Source organism: Barbus barbus (genome assembly GCF_936440315.1).
Source record: "Barbus barbus genome assembly, chromosome: 24".
NCBI lineage: Eukaryota > Metazoa > Chordata > Actinopteri > Cypriniformes > Cyprinidae > Barbus > Barbus barbus.
This window is the reverse complement of record NC_136752.1, coordinates 16,733,190-16,760,463: the sequence shown is the minus strand read 5'-3', so window position 1 is coordinate 16,760,463 and position 27,274 is coordinate 16,733,190. Positions and strand designations below refer to the sequence as shown.

The 27,274-nt window shown below is 36.8% G+C and overlaps 3 protein-coding genes across 3 annotated transcripts in view; 2 read left to right on the top strand and 1 right to left on the bottom strand.

Moving 5' to 3' along the window:
* LOC306844261 (exocyst complex component 2-like) overlaps window positions 1–9,886 on the top strand; it is a 31,207-nt gene extending 21,321 nt beyond the window's left edge. Inside the window, exons 21-28 of the mRNA XM_079376257.1 lie at window positions 267–333; window positions 2,447–2,563; window positions 4,741–4,882; window positions 6,188–6,243; window positions 6,803–6,925; window positions 7,036–7,097; window positions 7,202–7,261; window positions 8,507–9,886. Coding sequence (XP_079232383.1) covers window positions 267–333; window positions 2,447–2,563; window positions 4,741–4,882; window positions 6,188–6,243; window positions 6,803–6,925; window positions 7,036–7,097; window positions 7,202–7,261; window positions 8,507–8,600 — 721 coding nt within the window. The 3' untranslated portion in view covers window positions 8,601–9,886. The remainder of the gene's footprint in view (window positions 1–266; window positions 334–2,446; window positions 2,564–4,740; window positions 4,883–6,187; window positions 6,244–6,802; window positions 6,926–7,035; window positions 7,098–7,201; window positions 7,262–8,506) is intronic.
* Window positions 9,887–10,908: 1,022 nt separating this feature from the next.
* Window positions 10,909–16,688, bottom strand: LOC306844262 (interferon regulatory factor 4-like). The gene is made up of 9 exons (XM_079376258.1): window positions 16,510–16,688; window positions 16,171–16,368; window positions 15,381–15,567; window positions 15,174–15,259; window positions 14,996–15,095; window positions 14,803–14,910; window positions 13,363–13,695; window positions 12,261–12,370; window positions 10,909–12,168 (listed from the first exon to the last, which is right to left on the bottom strand). The coding sequence occupies exons 2-9, from the start codon at window positions 16,366–16,368 to the stop codon at window positions 12,001–12,003; spliced, it is 1,290 nt and encodes a 429-aa protein (XP_079232384.1). The 5' UTR covers window positions 16,510–16,688; the 3' UTR covers window positions 10,909–12,000.
* A 4,195-nt stretch (window positions 16,689–20,883) lies between these two features.
* LOC306844031 (adenosine 5'-monophosphoramidase HINT3-like) lies at window positions 20,884–23,194 on the top strand. The gene is made up of 5 exons (XM_079375858.1): window positions 20,884–21,435; window positions 22,155–22,272; window positions 22,609–22,678; window positions 22,763–22,883; window positions 23,024–23,194. Exons 1-5 carry the CDS (start codon window positions 21,316–21,318, stop codon window positions 23,084–23,086), a joined length of 492 nt encoding a protein of 163 aa, XP_079231984.1. The 5' UTR covers window positions 20,884–21,315; the 3' UTR covers window positions 23,087–23,194.
* Window positions 23,195–27,274: the final 4,080 nt, after the last annotated feature.

Genomic DNA, 27,274 nt, shown 5'->3' with positions numbered 1-27,274 from the left:
GGGCTGGTCGGTCAAGCACTGGTGTCTGCTTGGCACAGGAAAAAAAGACAAAGGTTAGCTGGCTTCGCTCAGGAGTCATGGCTCCCCCTGTCCTTCGGCGAGGCGGTTTTTGTATCCCTCGCCGAAGTGGCGTCAGCTGTGCCCGACCAGCCCGCGGTGATTGGGAACAGTGTTTCTCCTCTGTTTCCAGGGCGACGCTGATAGGTGCTCGGGACGCATGTCACACTATATAGTGGGAGTATAATATCAAGGTCTTTCTCTTTCAGTTTGTCTGTGGACTTGGCCTCAACTGATCTTTTTGGAAGCATCCAAGAAGACTTCATTTCAAAACCAGTAAGGCCATTTTTCCCCTCCTCTCCTGATTTCTAACTTTGTCTGTTTCCATCTTGTCTTACTCTCTATTCACGCTAATAATTTATATTTAAAAAGTTACTGTTCTATAAAATACATACAGGTGATTTCAGTATTCATATAAAATAAAAATGAATTGTGGCCTAGCAGTTAGCACATCAAGCTGTGGTGCTCATAAGGAGAAACAGGTTTGAATCCGACTTGTGTTGAGTACTCATTACATTCCTCCTCCTTCGCTTTTTTTGATAATACACTTTCACTGTCAGTATAATGTCAATAAATGGCCACATAAATAAAATGCAGTATGTGTGGACTGGTTAACTTGTTATTACATCAAGTAGCCCTTTGTGGTATTTTATTCACAGTAAATTTCAGAGTTGGATGTCACCTATATGCAACAGGATATTAGAGTACGGAGAATAGGAAGTGAGTGTAGATAACAGCTGCCTTCACGCTGCTCTGACATGTTCAGCTCCTCACCTCATTTATAACGATTAGTCACTGACTGAAATCTAAATAACACTGTGCTGATGTGTAGTATCTGAACTTGAGTCACAGTATTACTGAAAGCTGAAAACCTTATAGATGAAAAGACTGGGAAAGAGAGAGAGAGAGAAACCAGGTAATGAGGCCACATGTTTAAAAATGATCAAAACGGAACCTTGTTGATTGAAGATATTCACAGACCTCAAGTAACCTTGAAGTGCTTCCTCCCTTCATTTATTCCCTTCTTTTGTGCTTATTCAGTAATGCTGTGTGTGTGTGTGTGTGTGTGTGTGTGTGTGTGCGCACAAATGCTTGAGTAAAAGTTTAAACCACACAAGTAGTTTACAGTAACCCCAAAGCATATTTGGTCCCTTCCTGATGCTTAAATTAATTTATTAGATTTAAAATGGCTTAATTACTTTACTTTAGATACAAAATATCAAAATAAATAAGCATTAAAATGCCAGACATCATCTAAGAACAAACTTCAGTTTTTTCGAGCCAATTCTTTATATAATAGCAATTATTTTTGCAACTAACTGGTCATGAAGGGGGATTTTTAGTGTCCATAAGAAGTCACTTCCCTTACGTTGGCACAGGTGTCCTAGTAGATCAGCCACAGGTGTACTTCATCACATCAACTATGTACATGTTCCACTAACATTTGGCAACCAGAAAGTATGCAGATATTTTCTGTGCAGATATTGAACTATACATATGATGTTGCTTTGTAAATTAAAATGTGACATTTTGGTTAAAATATTTGCACTATATTTCAGATAAATGCCATTTGGTTTAATCATAAATGCAAAATCATAAAACACTTTAATCACAAAGTGCAAAAAAAAAAAATATTATTTCCCAAATTCCTTGTGGGGCCACTGTATTTTTTGTTTTGTTTGTGTTATTTATTAGTTCTAAAGAACCTTTTCCTGAGAAAACATCCTGTGTTCCGTTATGGATGCATTTGTCACAGTTTCCATCTGCAACACAGCAAACATTCAAACGTCACGCACAAGAGTCATGTGTTGTGAAAAACAGCAGCTTTCTCCTCAGAGAGCACAATGCTGCAGCCGCTTACATGGGGTTTCCCCTAGCCTGCAGTGGAAGAGCTGCAGGTTTCCCCTCTATCTCTTTTTCTCTATTTTACTGTCTCTCTTCTTCACAGACTGCTTTATGGTTAGGTAAAGGCACAAACATACCCAGTCATATATGTAATAGTATTGCTTCACACACTCATGTGTATGTATATATATATATATATATATATATATATATAATATGTATGTGTACAAGTTAGGGGTTAGTAGGATTTTTTAAAAGTCTCTTATGCTCACCAAGGCTCCATTTATTGGATCATAAATACAGTAAAACAGTCATATTATGAAATGAAATGTTATTGCAATTTAAAATAACTTTTCTATTTGATAATATTTTTCAAAAATATAATTTAAACCTGTGATGGCAAAGCTCCAGTCTTAAGTGTCACATGATCCTTCAGAAATCACTCTAATACAACTTAATGCAAAAATCTCTCTATATGTTCATTATAACAGTTGCTGTGTGTGTGTGTGTGTGTGTGTGTGTGTGTGTGTTCTGGCCCATGTAGGAGCAACGTCTCCTCATCATCCTGAGTAACTGTCAGTATCTGGAGAGACACACGTTTCTCAATCTGGCTGAGCACCTCGAGAAGAACGGCTTCACTACTGCAGAGAAGATCATCAGGGTACAAAGACACATGCACACTTCCCTTTTACTCCAGTCCACAGTTTGCATTTTCTTTTTTCTAAGTGATAACAGATGTGTTTCCAATTAATGTATCTTTTACTGAAGTGAGAATGACTCACTTAGATTGAGGAGAAGCTCAAGGGTTTTTCATAGTGGCATTGCAACACACTCACCCTGGCTTTTGGCTTTTGCGCCGTGCAGAGGAGAGGGTGAAGCCCTCATGAAAGGTTATGGTTGGCCTTTCCCGTAAATGCTAATGGTTTTGTTGCAGATCATAGTGAATCAGTGTGATTCAAAGGGTTTGTGTAGATCACATTCTGCTTTGCTCTTTTCAGAGAGATTGAACTCTGATTAAGAGCTTGATAACTCACAGGAGAGGTTTATTACATGATCATAAAGTGATTCTGACATATTATCTTAGTACAGAAAAAGCATTGATTATTAATTGTGCATTAAAGTAATTTTCAAAGTCATTTAGAGCTGCATCACTATTGTTAATTATGATAAAGGATTTGAACAAATTCTAAAATAAGGTTTACACTGACAGTGACCGTTAGCAGAGCTTAACTTTATGCAAATATGTAGTGAAGCAGAGCAGCAGCTACCAATGAGAGTTCAGAAAGGAATCTGCCTGATATAGTTGGACACCTCGGTTGATCTACCTACTACAAACCAGCAGCTCCGAGAACCGGCCCTGATTTAATTGCTGAATTTTAAAACACCGCTTTAGAACTTAGTATTAAATTTCATTATATTTGTGCCAAACTACGAAAATTATTTTTTTCCACAGTATTTTGTCTTGTTGTCCAGTGGATATACAGTCAGGTCCATAAATATTGGGACATCGACACAATTCTAACATTTTTGGCTCTATACACCACCACAATGGATTTCAAATGAAACGAACAAGATGTGCTTTAACTGCAGACTGCCAGCTTTAATTTCAGGGTATTTGCATCCAAATCAGGTGAACGGTGTATTTCGGTGTAGGAATTACAACAGTGTGCATATGTGCCTCCCACTTGTTAAGGGACCAAAAGTAATGGGACAGAATAATAATCATAAATCAAACTTTCAATTTTTAATACTTGGTTGCAAATCCTTTGCAGTCAATTACAGCCTGAAGTCTGGAACGCATAGACATCACCAGACGCTGGGTTTCATCCCTGGTGATGCTCAGCCAGGCCTCTACTGCAACCATCTTCAGTTCCTGCTTGTTCTTGGGGCATTTTCCCTTCAGTTTTGTCTTCAGCAAGTGAAATGCATGCTCAATCGGATTCAGGTCAGGTGATTGACTTGGCCATTGCATAACAGTCCACTTCGTTCCCTTCAAAAACCCTTTGGTTGCTTTTGCAGTATGCTTTGGGTCATTGTCCATCTGCACTGTGAAGCGCCGTCCAGTGATTACTACGATTACGTTTTGGGCAATATTATCTGCTCATATTCAGCCAAATGCTTCAAAACTCACTGGATGGCATTTTTCAGAAAACAAGGCTTGTTATCTTATGTCATTTTGCTTCTGAAGTGATTGTATTCAATATATTTGTACTGGAAAATAAGACAAAAATACTTCTTATATACTACTAATATCATTTTTTCAGCATACACATAAGAGGCCTTTATGAATGTTTTGGACTATAGATCATTTTCTGTCAGGTGGACCTTTAAAATAAGCAAAATTCAGGAATCAGGAAGTGGGTTTGTGCAAAAACAGGAACTGCATAGCAACACAACAGAACGCTCAGAACACCAAATAACAACAATCTTGCATCCATGCATAAACTGCAGGTGTTTCGCATGGACAAGGCTTTTTCATTATCTTCAAAATATGTCAAAGTCTAGTTAAAAATGTGTAACAACTTTTGGACTACTTCTCAGAAAAGATTGACACTCATCTGTCAGGACAGATGTCCATCTCAGGTTTTTTACTGAGTTCCCAGAGATTTTGTCCCCTTTTGAGATGGTGCTTTCCATTCTGGTTTTTGAGGACTTTCCTAAAGTTCAACACACATCAAAAGGATGGACATGCATGAGTGGTCTCTACTCATTCTGCAACAAAGTGTGTGATGAGCGGTGATCGTGTGTTATGTTAATGGTTTCTGTGTTACAGGAGAGATTCTTGTATGATCCGTGGTTTGTGATTAAACTGAATGAATGCATGCTCTTGTTCTTCAGGTCAGCATAGAGGGGTTGAGACAGCTGGATGAATATCTGTTTGAGACATATGTCGAGAAAAAATCAGATCCTATCGTCGGCACTCTGGAACCTGGCATCTATGCAGGATACTTTGACTGGAAGGACTGCCTGCCACCTACAGGTAACACACACCTCAATCATGTAACCTGCATGTTGACAACACTCTGTGGACGTTTCTAGAAGACTTTGTCTGTTTGAAACACCATCACCATAGAGACCAAGTTCCACAAACTCTTTTACAGTTTCAGTCATAGTTGTGTGTGCGTGTGTGTGTGTGTGTGTGTGTGCTTAGTATAATTGGCTGTTGGTGCATACTTGACTAAATGCTATTGGTTATGTGAATCATTTGTGAACTTACAAAAACTTTTCCTGCTTCTGAGACATTATAAGAAGAACTTGTTGAACTGTGTAAAACCAACCCACTACACTTCACCACTGCTCTGATTTAGCTCCCAGTCTGTTTGAAAAATCATTATCTTAAGCTCTAAAATAGACAAACATATTTTTTAAATACTTTTATTCAGCGGGGATGCATTATATTAATCAAAAATGACAGTGAGACATGTTGCAAAAGTTTTGTTTCAGATATATAAATGCTGTTCTCAGCAATTTCATAAAAGAATCAGTTTCGACAAAATATTTAGCGGCACAACTGTTTTCAACATTGATATCTAAAAGAAATGTTTCTTGAGCGCCAAATCAGTATATTCGAATGATTTCTAAAGGATCATGTAATACTGAAGACTGGAGTAATGTTGCTGAAAATGTAGCTTTTCCATCACAGGAATAAATTGCACTTTAAAGTATATTAACATAGAACAGGTGCTTTACATTGTAATCATATTTCACAATATGAATGTTTTTCTGTATCAAATAAATGAACCTGGATGAGCATTTTGAGCTGTAGTAAAATAATAATCTCTTTGAAATAATAATTATAACTGTCTTACAGAGCAAATACTTTTTGTAATGGTAAAATAATGTAAAAGTTTGGTTCTTTTAATAGCTCCTTAAAAATCATGTGATTTAATATTATTAAGCATTGCATGCTGTTTAATTACTAGAGTGACTTATAAATGTGGATGTCACACATAGAGAACCAAGAAATTATTAATTTAACAATGCATAGAAAGTAAATAAACATACTGTTAACATTATAAAAATTTGAAAAATGTTAAAGGGGATTATTTTGCTTGACCTCAGTATGGAGGAGGAAATTTACACACAACATGTTAGACTTAATCAAATTTCTGACAACTAGGCAAAACCATGTCACACTTGTGAAGAGAAGCTGATAAGACTTTCCTCTCATCTTCTATGTTTCAGATGGTTCCTTACCCCCGTTTAAACTTTCTTGAACCTTAAAAGCGAGGACATAACTCATTGATCTACCTTTTCTTATTCCCATTCTTTCTTTCTGATTCAGGTGTGAGGAGTTACTTGAAGGAGGCTTTGGTCAGCATTATCTCTGTTCATGCTGAGGTGAGATGCTCAAACCTTCAGTCGACAAATTGCTCATCTCTGCTTTAAAGGATACCCTGTTATCTTACACCTAACCTTGTGAGCTACTTAAATAGACAGCATTTAAAAGCTTTATAGGTACACATTCAATTCTAGAAACTAGGCAGCAACCGTCGGTTTCATTACAAGGTACCTTGTTTTGGTCAAGTTCTAAGACAGCATCACATGTTGTCTTTGGGGATAAGACAATCCCAGAATTCAAAGCGAGAAGCTTCGTGGAAAAAAAAAAAAAAAAAAAAAACATGACAAAATGCACAGTCAACTGTAAATATACACTACTATTTGGGGGGGGGGGGGGGGGGTCTGGTATAATTTTTAATGAACGTTTCTTAAGATGACCAAAGCTGTATTTATTTACTTGTTTCAGAAAAAAACGGGAATATTGTGAAATATTATTGCGTTTTAATGTATTTTAAAATTTAATTTATTCCTGTAATTACAAAACTGAATTTTAAGCAGCCACATTGGTGAAGTTAATAGACAGAGTCTCCAAGAATCTCTGTTTTTTTTGCTCTTTCAGGTTTTCACGGTTTCCAAGGAGCTGGTTCCTCGTGTTTTATCAAAGATCATTGAGGCTGTAGCTGAAGAAATGAGCCGTCTGATGCAGTGTGTGTCCTCCTTTAGTAAAAACGGTGCACTACAGGTACAATCACCCCTCCCTCATATACACTTATCAGGACAGTTAGCATTCCATCTTAAGGTATTGAACCCCACATCTTCAGTTTTCTCCATCATTAATATTTCTCTCTTTAGGCACGTTTGGAAATCTGTGCACTGCAAGACGCCATAGAGCCGTACCTCACATCAGAGAGTCGGTAAGATATAAACACGTTCAGCACAGATGTCTTAATACCATTAAAACCAAAAAGTGTTAGTATGATGTATGTGGGTGTGTGATGATGTCTCATATGTGTCTCAGCACTAGTTTTAAGCAGGCATTGGAAGCTTTACCACAGCTACAGAGTGGAGCTGACAAGAAGTAAGTTATCACAGTAACATCTGGAAATTTCAGTCAAATACATGCTGAACGTTAGATTTAACACTGTCTTTTAAACAAATGTTAGTCATCAGAGATGATGATAATTAGAGCTGAGCTCAAATGTCATGCATGACATGACATCCAAGTGTTCGGTTTACTCTTCTTTTAGATGATGGGAACATCTTGGTGTTTAAATTTTTCTCACATGCTACTGATAAGTTGTCAAGTGTTTGACCACTTTGAGGGTGTAAATGATAAATAGCTGAGCAAGTCCTGATCATATAAATCACTTCAAAGTATGAAACTGTTAGAACTAGCAGGCAAGCATGGCTTTCTCCGTAGTGACTGACTTGCACTGAAAGTGGCCTGTGTTAAGATGCGAAATTGCAAATGACTTGTAATAGACTTGGAAGCATCCATCTAAATGGGTTTAAGATTGTAAACCAATCAGTAATGTTTTGGATTGCATGCCATCATTTTCCAGCCAAAGTGTGTTTATGAATTTATAGCTGTTACAGAGTTAAGTTGTAACATTACCAGATATAACTGCAGGTTAAAAAAAGTTTACTTATAGATTCAAGCAAATACATATTTTAACACACATTACCATTCAAAAGTTTGGGGTTGGTACTGTATTTTCTTTTCATGTTTTTAAAACAAGTCTCGGATTCTCATTAAATGCTGTATTTATTTAATCAAAATACATTTATATTATTATTATACTTCCATCAATACTACCATCAATATATATTTTTAAATATAAATGTAATTTATTTCTGTAATGGCAAAGCGGAATCTTTAGCAGCCATTACTTCAGTCTTCAGTGTCACATGATCCTTCAGAAATCATTCTAATATGCTGATTTCATGCTCAAGAAACATTTCTTATTATTATCAATACTGTTGAAAACAATTGAGCTGCTTAATATTTTAGTGGAAACACATTTTGTCAAGATTTTCTGGTGAATAGAAAGTTACAACGTACTGTCACTTTTAGTCAGTTTAATGTGTCCTTACTTTAAAAAAATCAGAATTGAGTGGCGTGTCCTGGCACAGTGCTTATTTGAATATAGTGTCTCAAACTTGGTTATTTATTCAGCTTGTGAATAAGTATAGATGTCTTTAGTGATGATTTTGTTTATTGAGGGTAAGTTTGGTTTGTTTAACAGTTTCCCATTTTTTTTTTTTTCTAATACATCCCTCTCTCTCTCTCTCTCTCTCTCTCTCTCTCTCTCTCTTTTCTCAGGCTCTTGGAGGACTTACTGAATAAGTTTAAGAGTAGCATGAAGCTACAGCTTAACTGCTTCAAGCCTGCCTCTTTTCAGCCTGTGAAACGATAATCCTTCACAAAACCCCAACATTTCAACAGCGCCTCTTTGTTGTAACACTTTGTTGTAATACACCATTTCAGTTTGAAAAACATTAAGAACCATTAAAAGTCAATATAGTGCCACTAATATAGCCTTTTCTACTTGCTGAATTGCACTTGTTTTTGTGAGCATGTAGGTGCCTGTTGTACTGCCTTTTTGTCCACCTTAACGACCAAAATAAATCTGTGTGTTCTTACACAGAGTGGGTTTTCTGCAAACGTTAACGTGCAAGACAGTTGCTAGAGTAATCGCCAGGTTTGTGTATTTGTGTGTGTGAGGAAGATAGAATTGACAAGAGTTTTGCTCTTGGTAGATGAAACTGTTGAGTTCTGAAATGACTCTTGTTCTCATTTTTATTAAGAGAGTCGTTTTGTGTTGAAGTCTATTATGACCACACGATCAGTGATTCATGCACACACCCTGACAAGTGTCAGACGGAAAGATACACACCCTGCCCCTCCTTGGCAATGTGGGGGTAATTTTACCTGTCCCAGGAGGAAGTGTTCAGTATTGGGGTGTCCTTTACTGTAAACTGCTATTAAATGCTGGGTAACCAAGCATTGGCCTGTGGTTTAGGAGTTTTAAGATAAAACTGACTAGAAAACAAGCTCGCAGGCTGCCAACATGCCATCAGAAACGCTCCACAATGATCTGAATATTTGTTTTTGTCTCATCAGAACTCATTCCGTTATTTGTGTGAACCTGAAAATTTGCTGTGAGGTGACACGAACATAGCTTTTTCCCAACAGTGTTTTTGTTGATTTCTATTCTAAATTTAGATCGCTTAACACCCACTCATTTAAGGGAAGCAATTTGACAGAACAGCATCAAAGCCGCATGCGGCACCAGGTGAAAGAGTGGGTGTACTGATCTCAGGCTGTACAGCTTAAGGGAAGTTTTTAATGATTGCACCTTTCCACTCTGTAGGCAGCGGAAAATGATCCAAAACATGTTTATGTGTAATTGAGAGCAGTAAGCCCATAAACAGTGGAAAACTCGAAGAATTTTTGTTTATGTAAAACATCTCAAAAGTTTCTAAGGATGCCCCATGCATCCCAAAGCAAACAGTCTCACCCTATAGCATAGTTTCAAGACTTTTTGACCTAATTAGTTACTTTACATCGGAATTAGGCCAATCAGAAGTTCACGTAGTACACAGCATTGTTCATTATAGCTTTAAGGGCAACAAAACAACAAGCAATGAGGCATTCTGGCTGTTTTCATTGAGAAGGAAGAATAAAAAATACTTTTGTCAGTCTGCCTCTTCCTCTGTGGTGTCATCAAGTTGAGACTGCCCGCACCATCCTGTCCAAACCACAAACACCATCCTGTGTGTGCTGCCACTCACTTACACACCCTGTCTATACTCTCTGCAGATAACATATTGCTTCCGCTCAACGTAAACGAGGACTTGGCGTCCCACCAGATCCACACACTTTCGTGGGGATTCCAGTGTTTGAAGTGGGGGCTAAAAGTATTCCCCTCCTGTGTTTTACAAAGGTTTAGCTTAGTTAACCACAGTCAGCCCACCAGCGATAGAGAGGCTCAGGCAAATTACGTCCAAATCTGTTTAGAGAGAATCCTCTCTAGTAGAAGTGAACTTAAAAGCAAAATTAGTGGAAAAGAGAAAAACAGTGCTGTGATTTTGAGATTCAATATTGTTCAAAAGTTTAGGGTTAAGTTTTTTTTCACTAAGGCTGCATTTATTTGACCCAAAATATAGTAAAATCTTTAAAGGGATAGTTCACCCAAAAATGAAAATTCTGTCATTAATTAATCACCCTCATGTCGTTCCAAAACCGTAAGACCTTTGTTCATCTTCAGAACACAAATTTAAATATTTTTATGAAATCCGAGAGCTTTCTGACCATCTTAGTTTTCTTTGCACTCAAAGTATTCTCGTAGCATCATAAAATTACGGTTGAACCACTGATGTCACATTTCTGGGCCTTGATCGTGGCAGGACACTTGCTGTCAATGGAGGGTCAGAAAGCACTCGGATTTCACCGTTTTTGTGTTCTTAGGATAGCTGTTTTCTATTTGAATAGATTTTTAGAACATAATTTATTCTTGAGATGGTAAAGCTGAATTTTCAGCAGCTATTGCTCCAATTTTCAGTGTCACATGATATTTCAGAAATCATTTGAACATGTTCATTTGGATTTATCGTTATCATCATAGAAAACTGTTGTGCTGCTTAATATTTTAGGTGTAATTTTTACCCTGTACAGTTCAGGAATCAGAGCACATGCACTCCATTTTTTAACTTTTTTTTATTAAAACCAAAGTTGCCATCAATTTTGAGGCATTTCAGTAACATAAAAGAGCAAAAGTAGTGGAATAAAAAAGTAGAACATTTAGTCACAATTGTACACAAAAATGTTTTAAAAAGAACTGCAATTTGAAAACAAAGGTTATCACTTTTTTTCTAAATGCGTAGCCTATATACATCAAATTCTTTGGCTTTTATATTCTGAATGCAGCTCAAACACAAATGTTGCAAGAAACAAACACAGCTAATATTCACACTTTACATTCTTTTGTCATGTTAGCAAAAAACCCACACATTTGACGGTATGCCAACATAATACAATCATTAATCCTTGTGAGTTGTCCACACATTTACGTCTTTCTCAGTATTGAACATGACAACAGTTTTGCATCTGATGTTGTCTGTTATCACTCTAGATTATCCAGGTAGGATTCTGCTCAGCTCTAGTGACCTGAAAGGTTCTAGGTGCACAGCAGAATTCCAAAATTTACCTTTTACACTTTAGCTTACAAGACTTGGGCAATTTGTACAGTTAACCCAGGGTTAACAGTCCTGTTTAAACTTCATCCTGGGTTAATATTTTGTTCTGAGTTTGAGATTTTTCACTGTACATATTTAAACCCTGGGTTATTATTCTTGTTTGCACATTGATTGGACAAGTATGGCACTTGTTGAGCATGTAAACTCTTTCAATAACTGCTTGTCCATCATCTGTTCATAAACAAAGCTTTGTAACCCTGAGTTAAAAATGGCGCTATCCTCCTTTCAAAATTATAAGAAAATTAAAATTCTCTCATTTACTCTCCCTCATTTCTTGCTAAACCTGTATAAAAGCAGTTTTAGAAAAGTTTTTTGTCAATACAATAGAAGTCAATGGGTCGTTTGGTTCTCAGTGTTCTTCAAAATACCTTCTTTTATGTTCTACAGAAGAAAGAAAGTCATACAGGTTTGGAACGACATGAGGATGAGCAAATGTTGACACAATCTTTTTTCTTTTTTTGTGAACTATCCCTTTAACCCAGGATTAAATCTTGTTTTAACCCTGGGTTAAACAAGATGTTGATCCAGGATTAAGCGCGAAGTGACAAGCCAACAGGGTCAATTTTGAGGGCCGCTGTTAGGGAGATGTGTGATGACTCTGTGGTAGTCTTGGGTCGGGGAGAGTGTGTGTTCAGCGGGCAGGTGTGAAAGCTCATGGCTGCGGATGTAGTTCATGCTGCTGGGACGACTGAGGAAAAGAAGCTGACGAGCAAACAGTGGCTCAACCTGTGACATGATGACAAAAGCAAGATGAAATGAATATCATTTATGTTTTGTTCATAAATTAATTGGTATTTTAAGGAACCAAAGAAATGTACCTGCACTGTGAAAGTCCTTGGTCTTTGAGCATCGGAGCTCTCATCCTCAAAGAATAGCAGGACTTGAGAACATGGCGCAGGACGAGCGTGCAGGGCGTAACTCTGCAACTCTACAGAAGATATGGAGGAAGACACATTTTAATCCCATCCAGTGACCGGTGAGAACTTCAGCAATACATTACATTTTTTAAAATGTTTTTTCCAGGACTCTTTAATGAAAAGGTATTTCAAAAGGACAGTATTTATTTAAAATAGAAAACATTTGCAATATTATAAATGTCTTCAATATATCTTTGTTAATTTAATGCATAAAACTTCTGAATAAAAGTATGAATTTCGTTTGAACGTCTGTATGAAATGTGGCAGATTATTGAGATTAATGGTCATTCAAAATGATCAAATCTTAAACTATTATCCTGAATCTTGAATATTTAAGTACATCCTCGTTACAAAGTGATTATTTGTAAATGGCATGTAATTGAACATGTTTCTTGAGCCATTGGGTAAAGCAAATGATCTGATCTCTTGCTGTAATAGATTTTTTTTCTCATTCTCTATTTTCTTTCCACACTATGAGCTTTAGGTCTAATGTGGCACGTGATTTCTGTGGTATTTGAGTTGTATTCATCATATGCTGGAAAGTTCTGTGAGAATCACAACAATCAGTGAATCTATGAGAGAAGGTGGGTGTGAGTGAGTTGTAACTCACAGATGACTGACTGTTACTAAATATCAACCCACAGATAATGAGACACTATTTACTGTAAAGGATTTTTGACATGTTTGTTTACAGTAAAATGTGTGTATTTTGGAGATGTGCAATTATGATGTATGCAAACAGAGAATTAGCAGACAGTTATAAAGGTTTACCATAAATGACTGTTATATAGCTCAGACGACTATTATTAAGCTCAGACAGTTAGAAAGATTTACCATAAATGACTGTCAGCGTTTACTGAAAACGATGAGTGATGAAGTAGCCTGTTCATGTATTTATTTATTTTCTGCTTGTTTTCCAATGAATGACGTCAGCTCATTTGTCATAATCTTATTGTAATTAATCTGAAATGCTTTATATTTGAATATGTTCCTATGCCCTAACCTGTTATGAACAGATGAGTGTCCAGCAATTTGCAGTTCTGCTCTCTCTCCAGCTTGTTGGGCTTGTCAGTAGGTGGTGCGTGAGATCCCTCCCAGTACACCCTGCAGGGGCAGCGGCGGCGGGCGTAGAGCCCGTCAGGGGCCATCCAGAGTATAACGCCACGCTCCAGAGATGCCCCTTCGGCATGAGGGAGTTCAATCAGCTCTGGGGCCCCAGGTGAAGCATAGGCCTGTCCCTCTCTGCTAGGCCCCAGCTGACAGCCTTCTGGACTACTCACTGTTAACTCTCGCACCAGAGTTTCCCGGTAAAACACCACCACATGTAAGCGGTAATCTATTTGAGAAGAAGATCAAATTAAATAAACACTTAGATGACCTGGCATCATCTAGCGCTCAATTCGTATATTTTTAAACACAATTTAATAAAGCAGCAGTCACTCTAGTCTTTTTGTATTAATATAAGATGCTTTGTTTGCTTTTTTAGGGTGACTTTTTAACATTTTGTCAAGGGTCTACAAATGATAAATAGCATTTTGGCTAATTCTGGCACATTTATAGTAATGTTCATTAATGTGCATTGCTTATGTAAACAAATAAACTTGAACATACACAATACAGACACTTTAATGTTTGTAGTATAATGTTATACTACATACATGCGTCTTTTTAAAAATCATAATTCAACATATCAAAATCGTAAAAAATATGCAGTCTACTCCACTGCACTGTACTGCAATCCTGCACATGTATTACACCATGACGTATCATTCTTCTATTGGTCACATGTCTTCACGTGATATAAATTCACAGGTCAGAGTTCACCAAACGTATATTTTGGGATGCAGCAGAATTCAAATGAGCTTGCATTTCCGGTCTCCCGTATTTGCATGCATATGAAAGGAAGTCAATGGATTGCCTCTTGTGACCACCTTCTACCACTGTTAAAGTCGGAATGAAATTAAAATTCATCTATTTTCTAAATGCATATTGATTTTATTGAGTGATTCATTCATGCAAAAGGTTTTTTTTTTTTTTTGACCACAAAATTTCAGAAATCGTCTGGTAAAATGACAAACTTGTCTCTGTATTCTACATCATGTCTTCTGGACTTTTCCTACTGCTTAGTCTTAAACCCCTTTCTTACAATCAAAATTTGCACTTTGCCTCCTTTCAGTCAACAACTGATGGATAGAACCAAGTCCCTGTTTTACATTTTTGATAATCTGCTTCATTCAAAATATGGAAGAATAGATCAGTTGTTACTTCAGTTAAACTGAGACTTTAAGTCAAAATATTAATTTTTCATTCAGTTCATCATAATGTGATTCCTAAATGAATTTGTAGCACTTAAAACGACTGAGTTCTGTTTCTACTACTTAAAGATCAATCCACCTGCCTGTATTGAGCCTGTCACTGTCTCTGTGTGTTTATAATTATGTACCTGAGAGGGCCACTGCCTCAGCAGATCTCATGCTTGTGTCCAGGGTGAAAGGTGATGGCTGTGGATCAGATGCATTGCAACTGTAGAAAGATCCACTGAACTGGTACCCTGCACATACAGAAATATATCAATGCAATTGCATGCTATCTGAACTTGCAGTAGTTGTGCTTTCTCTCTCAAACACACAAAGTACCAGGTTCCCAGCGTGGAGTGTAGGGACTCTGGCTGTAAGAGATCTCAGATATGGAGTAATCCCTCCATCCTCTGTCTGCTGGAGAAAGATAGTTGCACACCTGTAATGACAAGCACATATGGTGATCTGAAGTGCAAAGATAGGAACGCACAAATCAAAGATGGTGTCTGATTCTAACCTGAGATGGTGCTGGTGCATAAGATGGGTGTATTGGATAACTGGGTGAGCTTGAATTGGACTGTGAATCTTCAAGAGATCTGGGTCCTGCAACATTTAAATATTATTTTTTGTTTGTTTTCATCACATCTAAAAAGTATTTAACAGACAAATGACAGCAAACTGCTGTTCTACTGCTTTGTCATTTGATGTTTTTCTTCTCCCTTGCCTTTTTTGGATCCTTCCGGAACAATCCTATAAACTTTATAGGGGTCTGATATGTCAAGCTGACTGCGCTCCACAATCTCCTCAAAGTCGTTGCTCTTGTTAAGAGCACATCGAAGACGTGTTTTCCAAGTTGGTGGGTCAGGTTTGTCAATACCCTCCCTGTGCTTGCCTTTGAATAGGGCCCAAGCCTGCAGGAAAGCCAACATATGGGTTAATGTTATACTAGGATGCCCTTAAAAAGGAGATTTTCTTTTTCGAGAAATCTCGTTTAAATTACACGTGGCAAGTTTCTAGAAAAGTAACCTTGGTTTTATCTTGGTTTCATACATTTTTCGAAGAATTTTTGATTTATAGATGTGGCGTGGTGCGACCATTGTCGTTCCTAGTACTTAGCCTAATTGTTGCTTTCAAAAAAAAGGTTTTCAAACATATTTTAGTAAGGTAATATTTTTAATAAAAACTTAATTTTTGAGTCCTGAATAAGACGTTTGACCTGAAGAAAAAACGTGCTTTCTCATAAAAAGTGATTATGCAAACACTGCACTACTTAATGATTTCAGCCTTGTAGTGAGATTTTGACTCCAAGCAGTAGACATTTTTTTAGGCAACAACCACAGATATACAAAAAACTATTTGAATTCGACAACGTTAAGAAATGAATTTGAATGTATTTTTAATAACACAAATGAACGATCACGTACATGCACTGTATGCAATATTATTAAGATCGCATGAGAGAAATCATGCTTTACTGACGCTGCATGTGTCCTCGACGTTCATCCTGACTGTACCTTGAAGAGCGCAGCATCCTCCTCCCTGTTGTAGTCCTGTTTGCCCGCGTGCTTCCACGGAATCCGAAAGATACTCTTCTCCTCGTTCTCCCACACTAGTCCAGGATATTTTCCGGTGTCCACCTGCTCTATAAGCCACTGACGCAACTTTCCGTTACCTGAGCCCCCCGGCATCGACCGCTCTTCATCTGAACACATCTGAAAACAAAATAAATAATTCAGCTTTTTTAAAATAAATTTGGCACTACTAAATTTAATGTAAAAATCAATATGGTTAAAGCTAAGTAGATAAATAACTAAAAATGCAGGGAAGTCTGAATTGAAAAGACATATGCCTACTGCAGAAAGTACAGGATCGCGTGCTGCCCTCTTTCAGAGCTTTCGAGTTTTGAAATGTGTCAGTAACGTAGTTCAGCTTTCGACCACAACTTTTCTTCAATCTTTTGCATTTACAGGGGCGGAGCGTTCATCCAAGCACCTGCGGCGCTCGTGAGATATGACGGACGTCCCGTAAGCACGCGGGGGCTTCACATGATGTCTAGCCCACGCGCTGCAGCGGGACTTTTGGCGTTTAATAAAAGAATTTTAATTTCTTTGAATTCGGTAACGCTGAAATGTCAACTGTTTGTTATTGATATAAGTGTCATTTGTGTGTTCAATTCTTGACTGGATTCTAAAGTGGGCACAGCCTCAGCCATGCAACTATATACAGAAACGTGTGGGCTCGTTTAATAATACAAAACAGCCACCAACCAATAAAATGGGAGAAAAGAAAAAGAAAATCTAGCTAAATTCTGAAATATATTAATAAATCCTACTGATTTGTGTATGGTAATGGTGAATTCAGGCAAAGTGGGACGCTTTATGAATTTACTGTTGAAACATGTTCCAGATGCTCAGCCCCTCACAAGATACATTCAAAGGTCCAAATCTGAATTTTCATCAGTGTCAAAGGTGCGGAACAATTGGTTATTACAAAACGTGTTTTTAATAAACATACATAACATATAACAAATAAACACTCATTTTTTAAAAAAAAAAGGTTCCCTTTGCATTCAAAATACTTTAATAACAAGTGCAAAAGTGGCAAAACGTTAAGTGTCAGCAGTAGAAGTCGACCTATAATGTTTTTTTCTCTGGCCAATGCCGATATTTAGAAATCAGGGCAGCATATGGTCGATATACGATGCTGATTTTTTGGGCCGATTTTCTCTTTTTTCCCTTTATATCAAAAGAGAGTTTGCGTAAATGGTTATTGCAGGGCACAAGATAGTAATAGTAGTAGTAGTAGCCTAATTCATAGTAATAATACATGGCTCAAAACTTAAGCACCTTCTCAAAACAGTTCTGAAGCATGCTTTTTTGTTTATGTTTGCTGACAGACACCAGTGTTTCCCGCAGACTAGCAAAATGCAAGTTGATTCTCTGCCAGCAGGAGGCGCTGTTGGAGCGTGATATATAGCTGTTTCCCCGGTAACGACTGTAATCAAATAAGCGCTACTTTATCAGCCATTACAGGAAAGACCAAATGAAAATTGTCATCAAAGCTTTTCTGAAGAAAACGGACGGTTATTTTAAAAGATACATTCATATAAAAACACCCGCGCAGCATTTTATTTTTGAAACGCGCAGTGCTCAGTTTATTCAACGAAGTATAAGCCTTTTGGAAAATCTATTTGTAGCGATCAGTTTTGATATTGTGACAAGCCGCCACAAATAAATGTAACGTTATACACTGGGCACTGCTATAAGACAAATTGCCATAATATAAATGATAGCAAAACAAAACAAAAAAAATTAAATATTAGCGGTGAAATGTCACCCGATTACGTCAAACGTCATACGCTCACTGGATGTCATGATGACAACAAATGTCATGAAGGAAAAGTTTCAATATCTCGCCTGCAATTTCGGACCTTCTCCAAAAGACATAAAAAATAAGAATAAATAAACAAATGATTTACAAGTTTAACGTGCGTTTATCAAAGTAGGAAATATAATTAGTGTTCTTGAAATATGAAATAGAAGCGGGTCCGGATTGAATTCCCTCCGGATCCGGACCGGAGTCCGGACTTTGAGAAGCACTGATTTAAACCATTGCATTACCGTTCTTTTAAACAACGCATATTTTAATCTGACTATTGTGTGCAATAGAAATACATAAGGCCTACCTCAAACTAAAGATCACATATTGCAGTTTTATAACGTTTACATGATTTGCCGCATAAGGCTTGTCATTTTACGAGCTATATCTAGTGTTTGAGCTGTTTTCCTTCATCAGAAAGCTTCAAGCTATTTTGTATTGGTATTGGTATAAAACGTACTCCTCAGTAAATCTGATCGCTGTCTATTTGTAGCCAACAGAGGGCAGTAACGGGCCATTCCCTAAAAAGGCAAGCCATCATTGCAATAGAATTTTAAAATGAAGAATTTTCATCCTACACAAGACATTCACACTGTCATAACACTGCCACAAATTATAATATATATTAAAGTTTGCTGTCTGATATTCATTGTATTTCAATATATTGAAATGAATCCAGCCTGTCATGGTGAGGGAACTTGTAACCTTTCTTTGCCAAAACAAAAATTAACTAACTGCTAAATAATTATAATTAAAATAAGATAATTTTGAAGAAATGTAGGCCTGAATGTTAAAAAACTGGCAGCTGTGGTTACCAGAATTCTACCGTAAAAAATACGGTAGCAACGTTTTAGGTTTTACGGTTTTAACTTAAATTTACAGTTAAATACTGTAATTTCTTTAACTGATATAATCTTAATATACCAACCTATTAAAGTACTGAAATCTGTTTTGTTCCTTTGAAATACACTGATATCCACCAAATGCAGGTGATGATGAGAAAGTCACATGATGAGTCAAAGCCCATCACAAGCAACTTTTAAACAATACAATATACAGAAGGTGCACAGTGTCATTCACACAAGCACTAAACACCATCATGGTGAGACTCATTAAACTGAAATATGCTATAAACATTAATTTAACAACATTAGATGTACCATACAACCCTAATAAACATAACCGATAAGAAAAAACTAAGAAGAAACAGTTATTTCAAAGAAAAAAACGTCAAATTCAAACAGAATTTGAAATGGAATGCAGGGAATTCTGGGAACGTCAGTTTACAGTTTTTCCCTGTAAATTTTACAGGAACTTTCCGTTAACCATGTAACAGGTTTTTACCGTAGCATTTTCACAGTTTTTTACCGTTAAAATCACGTTCATTTTTTACAGTGTAGGCTTAGCCTGGGAACCAGTTAAATTGTGATATAAGGTATGCAAGCCTGTGAAAAATTATGTTACATGCAGTCAAAATTGACCATGAATAGCACTTTTTTTGCTATTTTTTTGCTAATTGCTGGCACAATTCTTGTACTTCATCTTACGATATGGAACTTTTCAGCTTTTTTTCTTGTATCAAAGTCAAATTCAATCTCTGAAATGTTTTATCATGCCTTCATCATCTATTTTTGCTCATTTTCAATACACTTATGAAGATTATTACTTTTTTTTTTTACCTTGTCCCAGATCCAGACATTCCAAAAGAGAGTTATGTTATTATATGTTTTAAACTATAATTCAAAATAATAATATTTATTTATTATTATTATTATTATTTATTTATTTATTTATTTTTTTGAAAAATGACAAGGTAAATAAGATGGGGGAAGATGCCCGCCACATGTGGATTTACTTTCAAAGTGTAACATATAAGTTTAGCATGTGCCGGATGGTGATGTATCAGGCAATGTGTTATTACAGGAAATAAACAGAAACATTTACTAATTTAGTTGTTATTGCACAAAATGTAAAATATTAAAGGAGGGGTAAGATGGCCCTTACTGGGTAAGTTGTCCCCAACCACCCTTTTTGACAATTTAGCAAAGGTGCCTGAAATATCAAAATAATAGGCTAGTATTAAATCATAACAATATCAAATAAGAAATAATCACACTAATTACAATAACTATTACATTTAAAAATAATAACACTACATAGTAACAACACTTGGGCCCTTCTGTGCCAGTTCTGGTATTATTTTATCTTTTTCTTTTAAAATGAAAAGTTTTAATAAAACTAAAAATATACTCCACAAATCCAAAAACACTTATATATCCATTAGATCAATCAACCTCAAAAGTGTTTCGACTTGTCTAAATCTCACAAATGTTGATAGATAAAACAACAGCGTAGCTATTCATCAAAAGATCAAGAGTCTTTATTGTCATTATGCTCACACATAACGAAATTTTGTATGAGACTCTCTCAGCTTAAAACATCTTCAAGAGCAGAAAATAAACAAGCAATTAAAACACAACTTTTAAATAGAAATATAGACTATAAAAACACCTCAAGTAAAAACTGGACACTGGGATATACTGTATGTACATTATAGACGTTATGAAATGAAATAAATAATTAGCAGCAGAGTGGATATAAACTAGAGTGTAAATGTAAATAAAGTAAAGTAGCTAAAGCGCGGCAGTGCAAGACAGTGAGAAGTGCTGAGATGAGATTTCGAGCCATTATCAAGAAAAAAATGAAGGTGGACAGAACATATTTATATTGTGCGTCAATAAACAAAGTTAGTAGGCGGATGAAATCAACTTGAGCGTGTTAAAATTATCCTGGCTGAAAATGGCCATAACTGAAGAGAAACAATAACAAGCGGAAACTCCGACCCTAGTGACGTAATGTAAAAAAACCAAAATGTCAGCGGCCTCAATAGCAGTGGCAGGTGGTTTACACGTTTGTTTGCTTTAATATTTTATTATTATCACTGTAACCTGGATCGCTCTGTTTGTCATAAAACAGTTGCGTAATTGATATACTGTTTAATTATTTTATTATCTTCATCAACAACAAAGAACACGGCGTTATTATAAGCGCTGTCATTGACTAGACACGAATAATTTTTTAGGACAAACAAACGCTGTTCAGTAGTTATTCTGAGTCTGACACCACCTGAAAGCAGGGTCGTTTTCTAATCTGCACTGGGGCATTATAAATGAGCTCATATGTTTGTAATAAAACCGTTTTAACACGGAAGAACATGGCATGTAATCAAAGGGAGCTTGAGGGATCAGTTTCATTTGTCCTGAACACTAGTCTCTGTCAGAATGGCTGGAGAAAAGCGTGCCTCTGATGGTAAGCAGGATTCTTCTGAAGACTGCGAGGAGACTTGTATTTTCTGTAAAATCGCAAACAGAGACGATCCTGCCACTGAGATATTGGCGGAAGTAAGTTGATCTTTATCTACTTGGTTTCTTGTTGTCTGGGTAGCTTAGGCTAAGGTGAACTAGGTAAGTACTTCCTAAATGTAACATTATAATATTAGGCCTATAACCTATATTTGACAGTTCTTCAAGGGTTCATTATAGTCATCATCCAGCTTGAAGGAAGAGAGATGAACTGGAAAGAACAGCTCTGTGATACGCGAAGCGCTTTATATAGGGGACAAACTGTTTGTGTTTATTTCTATACGGACATTATTTAATGTGTCATTTTGAGGTTTTCATTCAAATTACATAAATAGTGCAGCGGCAGTAGAGCTTTCCTTTCACTTTCCGCTTCTTTCTGTAATAGCACGGTTATGAAATAGGAAAAAGAAGCAAAGATAGTCATTTAATATTGTGGCATGAAATTGTCCTAGCTTATGGGAATCAACTTGTGCTGAACTCATGAGGGTGAATTCATATTTAATCATTTCACCCTGGTCATTTCTCATTGGCTAATGTTACTCATCCAGTGTGTCCCCTGTAAAAATACAGGGTCCTTGGAAAACACATTATTAAGTCATTTACTCTATGAAGTGTGTTACTTTGAACTATTACAAAACAAATTCATATTGTTTCCCCTTCTGTAACGTGCAATACTAATAAATTATTTTTCCATAAGTAGTAGCCTGTCATATACTGTTAATGCCATGGTAAATAAAAAAGTAATGCGTTTTTTACAGGACGAAGACATTGTTTGTTTCAAGGACATTGATCCAGGTGCACCTCATCACTACCTGGTTATACCAAAGAAACATATCCATAGCTGCTTGTCACTCCAAATAGATGATATAAATCTTGGTAAAATTATGTCTTTTTTGGATGTGCATTTTATTATTAAATTGTGTATTACTGTTTTGTGAATGGCTTTTGTATTTCTAGCCAGCAGAAGGTATTGAGAAGTATTGCGCTCTGGTTTATTTTGCTTATTATTAAACTGATTATATATTGATTATCGTGATTATATTAATAGACAATATAATTACAATACAATTAACAAGCAATACCATACTGAAGACAGGGCTGATGTTTCAGTTAATTGATTTTATCGAAAACAACTATTTTAATAAGGTACAATATTTACATACAGTGATTAAATGGGATTTTCATTCATCTAAATGTTATTATCCTGTGCAGTGAAAAAGATGGCAGATATGGGAAGAGAGGTACTGAAAGCCAAGAATGTCACAAATTTACAAGACATCAGGTTTGAAGACAACACTTCTGTCATATTAATCAAGCATTTATTTGGATGAAGCAGTTATAAAATGAGAACATGACTATATTTCAGTCTAGGTTTCCATGTGCCTCCATATATCACTGTCCCCCACCTGCACCTCCATGTTCTAGCACCTTTTAGTCAGCTGTTTAGATGGGCGATAGGCAAGTACACATCCTTCTGGTACCTCACTGTGAGTATGTTTCAAGCATTTCTTTGATTACACTTGGTTGTATATGAATTCAAAGTTTTAACAATTCAACATTTAAATATTCAAACATTTCTATCTGTGTGTGTGTGTGTGTGTGTGTGTGTGTGTGTGTTTTCTTAAAGGAGGAGAAGCTGCTTCAGAAAATGACGGAGAATAAAAAAGAAAAAAGAATGGGCACACTGTAAAAAGATTGCTGTAAATTCTATAAATTTTTATAATTTTTTTTAATAAAAACAGTTACAGTATTATTACTGTAATTGCATTTACAGTATAATAATGGCCTTACTGTTTGTTTTAATTACAGTATTATTAGCGTATTTTAATTTACAGTATCAGTGCTGTAGTGTTTATTTTCATGTACTTTAAACATTTTTTACCTGTAAAAAACAATCAAATTGTGGTACAGTACTGTAATCCAGGGGTTTTCAACCTGTGGGGTGCGCCCCCCCAGGGGGGCGCCAGCACCTGTCAAGGGGGGCGCGAGCATCAATTAATTCAGAGACATTGCCTTGAAGATTTACGAATACGAGCTTTCAAATCTTCAGCCATCCGCTAGGGGGCAATCAGGGGGGGGGGGGGAGTTGATGTTTGGGGGGGGGCGCGAGTGAAATTAGACAAGCTTGGGGGGGCGCATGTCCTAAAAGGTTGAAAACCCCTGCAGTAATCCATGATTTTTACCACCCCAACTCCATAAAAATCACAATAACTCATGAGCATTAGTTCTGATAATATAATTTTTAATTGTTGAACGTTTTCTTTTTAAAAGTACAAATTACAAGTGTTGATCTCTAGGATGAACTAGCTGAAGAAAGGGCATCACCACAGTCCCCTGGGCACTTTGTTTCATGGCAAAACATACACATACTGAAAAGCAAAAACAAGTAATAACACGAACAGTCAAAAGTTTTTGAACAGTTAGATTTCTGATGTTTTTAAAGAATTCTCTTCTGCTCACCAAGCCTGCTTTTATTTGATCTAAAGTACAGCAAAATCAGTAATACTGTGAAATATTTTTACTATTTAAAATAACAGCTTTCTATTTGAATATATTTTAAAATGTAATTTATTCCTGTGATCAAAACTAAATTTTCAGCATCGTTACTCCAGTCTTCAGTGTCACATGATCATTCAGAAATCATTTTAATAAGTTGAAACATTTATTATTATTATTATTATCAACATAAATATTTAAAACTGTAATTTTTTTCAGGATACTTTGATGAATAGAAATATCAACATTTATCTGAAATAAAAAGATTTTATAACATATATGTCAGTCCTCTGTCGTGTGTGTCATGTGTTCCCGCCTCATGTTTCCATATTTGGTTTGTTTCCTGTCCTTGTTATATGTAATTATTAGTTAATTCTTGTCCAGCCGCGTTCGTCTCATTATCTATGATTTACCTGTGTATTTATAGTCCTGTCTATTCGGTTTGATGTCATCTGGTCTACTCGTTACCCCCGGTGTTTCCTGGCTGTAAGCCTTGCCATGTCTTGTCCTGATGTCTACATTAAAGACTATTATTTGAGTTTACATCCTCGTCTGCGTGTTCTTGTGTCCTTCTCGTGTGTGCACCGTGACAGTATAGAAATTACTACTGAAAAAAAATTAGACAGCTGTTTTCAACATAACAATAATAGGGTTTTTTTTTAGCAGCAAATCAGAATATTAGAATGATTTCTAAAGGATCATGTGACACTGAAGACTGGAGTAATTAAAAAATTCGTCTTTGATGACAGGAATAAATATTCGAATAGAAACATTTATTTTAAATAGTAAAAATATTTCAAAATTGTACTGGTTTTGCTGTACTTTAGATCAAATAAATGCAGGCTTGATGAGCAGAAGAGGCTTCTTTAAAAACATAAAAAATCTTACAGTTCAAAAACTTTTGACTGGTAGTGTTAAATGAAATTATACAGTAAAAATGAGTTTGTGTTGTGTTAAATTTCAGTAATTTTGACAGTCAAAGTTGACAAGCTCTCCGATGAGAAACAGCAGGATGGGATTCAGGCAGATCCTTTTTCTTTGCACACTCTTTCCAGAATTCCAGCTGATCTGTGAATGCATTTGGTGCCATGGATCGACTGTCTGAATGAACCTGCAAGCACAAGAAAAAAAACATAATTTTTCAAAGCGGTGTTTACGGAATTTGCCTCAACTGGTGCTGTATGCACTTTGATGTTTTGATAAAAATTTTATATACTACATCTGAACGCACCTACAAGGGAAGGTACATAATTAGTTGATAATCCATCACATTCAAATTATTAAAGAGGAAAGTGCTATAAAGCTGAATTAATGGGTTTGATTCCAGGGGCGGTTCTAGGGTGAGTGGATATTCGGGCCTTAGCCCAGAGACATTAATTTAGGTATCAGAATACATGGGATACAAGTCAAATAAAACATGCTGAAAAGTTACACAGGCTAAGTGGCTTAATTTTTTAAAGCGACAAGAATAATTAATTATAATTTTCACTTACAAATTGCATAAATAATATTATGAAATTAGTGTTTTAAATATAAACAAAGAATTTTAACACAAATATGTAATGATAGAAAACAAAATAGAATGATACTTTTAAAAATTAGACTAAAACCAGTACCAGTAGGTGGCAGCAAGCCACTGTCTTAATGACAGCCATTGAGTCATTTATTCAATCAGTTCATTAAAAACTGCTGATGATGGATCAGTGAATCCAGTGAATGCTAACCAATCTGTTCATATAATTTAGTCATTCTAAATGTGTGTGTGTCCTAGAAAATCTGTACTTATAATACCATGATTAAAAATCTATATTTGTTGCTATACAGTAACAGTAATCTAATTTTGTCAGATGGGGATATCGATATTATAAATTTATAGGCTACAGTAAATTAAAGATACCTGAAGCAGCTGCATTTTGCTTTTTAACTGCTGGTTTAACAGAAATAATTTTAATGTGCATGAAAACTCAATCTTGATGCGCACAAGACATGGCAATAAAAACATTCGGGGCTTCAGCCCCCTTAACCCACTCCTAGCGCTGCCCCTGTTTGATTCCCAGGGAATTAATAACTTAATAAAATGTGTAGGGGAGCGCAGGGCACAAACTAACACGGGGTTAGTTGTAACACATGGTTTAAATATTTCCACACATGCTAGCATAACCAAATTTACAGTATTTACTAGCTGCCATATCAATGATCCAATATTCAATGATCTGCCATACATTAAATCCGATAACATTTTAAGCTGTCATATGGTTATGTTACAACGTGCCCCTCATATGTTACAATGTACCCCACCTACGGGGCATGTTGTCACATTTCACTTCCATTCTTTTGAGATAAATAGCGAAAAACATATACACTGTAATGTCACTGCTGTCAACAGCCATCACCAGATCACAGTCACCTGAGTTCTAATCACCCGCACCTGCAGTATTACTTACCTGTTGTTTCCGCCTCTGTTTGTGACAGAAGACCGGACCAACACAGATACCTCTATGGATCCCCGGCCTTCATCCCTGATGGAAATCCTGGAGGAGCTGGTCAACTCTCTTTGCCTGCGTAAAGACACTTCCTCTACCCACGAGTACACGGTACAGTTCTGCACTCTGGCGGCAGCTAGTGGTTGGAACGAGGCAGCTCTTCTCAGCACTTATGGGCAGGGATTAGATACCAGCATCTGTGCCCAAATGGCGATATATGACGACACCGTTGGGTTGGAGAGTTTTATGCAGATGGCTAACCCCATTTCTCAACACTTATCAGCCTGCCACCCCATTGAAGCCGCTCACCAGCCTGTCTCACCTGCCAACGGTTCCCCAGTACCAGAACCCATGGAAAAGGCTCGTCTTTCCAACCTTGAACGTACCTGCCGGATGGCAGCTGGACTGTGCCTCTACTGTGCTTCTCCTGACCACTTCATCAAGTCCTGCCCCGTTAGACCACCACGTCCAGCGGTGAGTACTCTCCAGATTGACCATGCAATTTCCAAGCTTTCTGTGCTGACTGTACAACTGTTCACCCCAGTCCACTTCGTTACAGCCTCTGCTCTGGTCGACTTGAGCTCCTCGGGCAACTTCATCGCCCAAGACCTCTTAAGCCGTCTTCACCTGCCCTATCAATGGCATGCCCAGGAGGTCAATGAAACGTCAAGCTGCTTGGACGTTTGGTATGTGAAGTTTGAGACTCCTTCGATGAAGCTCCGGGTTGGCAACTAGCATGAGGAGGAGATAAAATCTCTGGTACTGGAGGAATCCACCGTAGATCTCATCCTGGGGCACCCCTGGCTCATACTCCATTCACCAGAAATCAGATGGTAGTCAAGTGAGGTACTTCGCTGGAGCGAGTTTTGTAACCAGCATTGTCTCCAAGAAATTCCACG

Coding starts and splice junctions, on each gene's coding strand:
- LOC306844262 (XM_079376258.1), bottom strand. CDS start 16,368: ATGTGTTCAGATGAAGAGCGGTCGATGCCGGGGGGCTCAGGTAACGGA. Junction 15,260..15,380: donor TCCGGAAGGATCCAAAAAAG/GCAAGGGAGAAG, acceptor TAAATGTTGCAG/GACCCAGATCTCTTGAAGAT. Junction 12,371..13,362: donor CACTCATCTGTTCATAACAG/GTTAGGGCATAG, acceptor TATCTTCTGTAG/AGTTGCAGAGTTACGCCCTG.
- LOC306844031 (XM_079375858.1), top strand. CDS start 21,316: ATGGCTGGAGAAAAGCGTGCCTCTGATGGTAAGCAGGATTCTTCTGAA. Junction 22,679..22,762: donor ACAAATTTACAAGACATCAG/GTTTGAAGACAA, acceptor ACTATATTTCAG/TCTAGGTTTCCATGTGCCTC. Junction 22,884..23,023: donor CATCCTTCTGGTACCTCACT/GTGAGTATGTTT, acceptor GTTTTCTTAAAG/GAGGAGAAGCTGCTTCAGAA.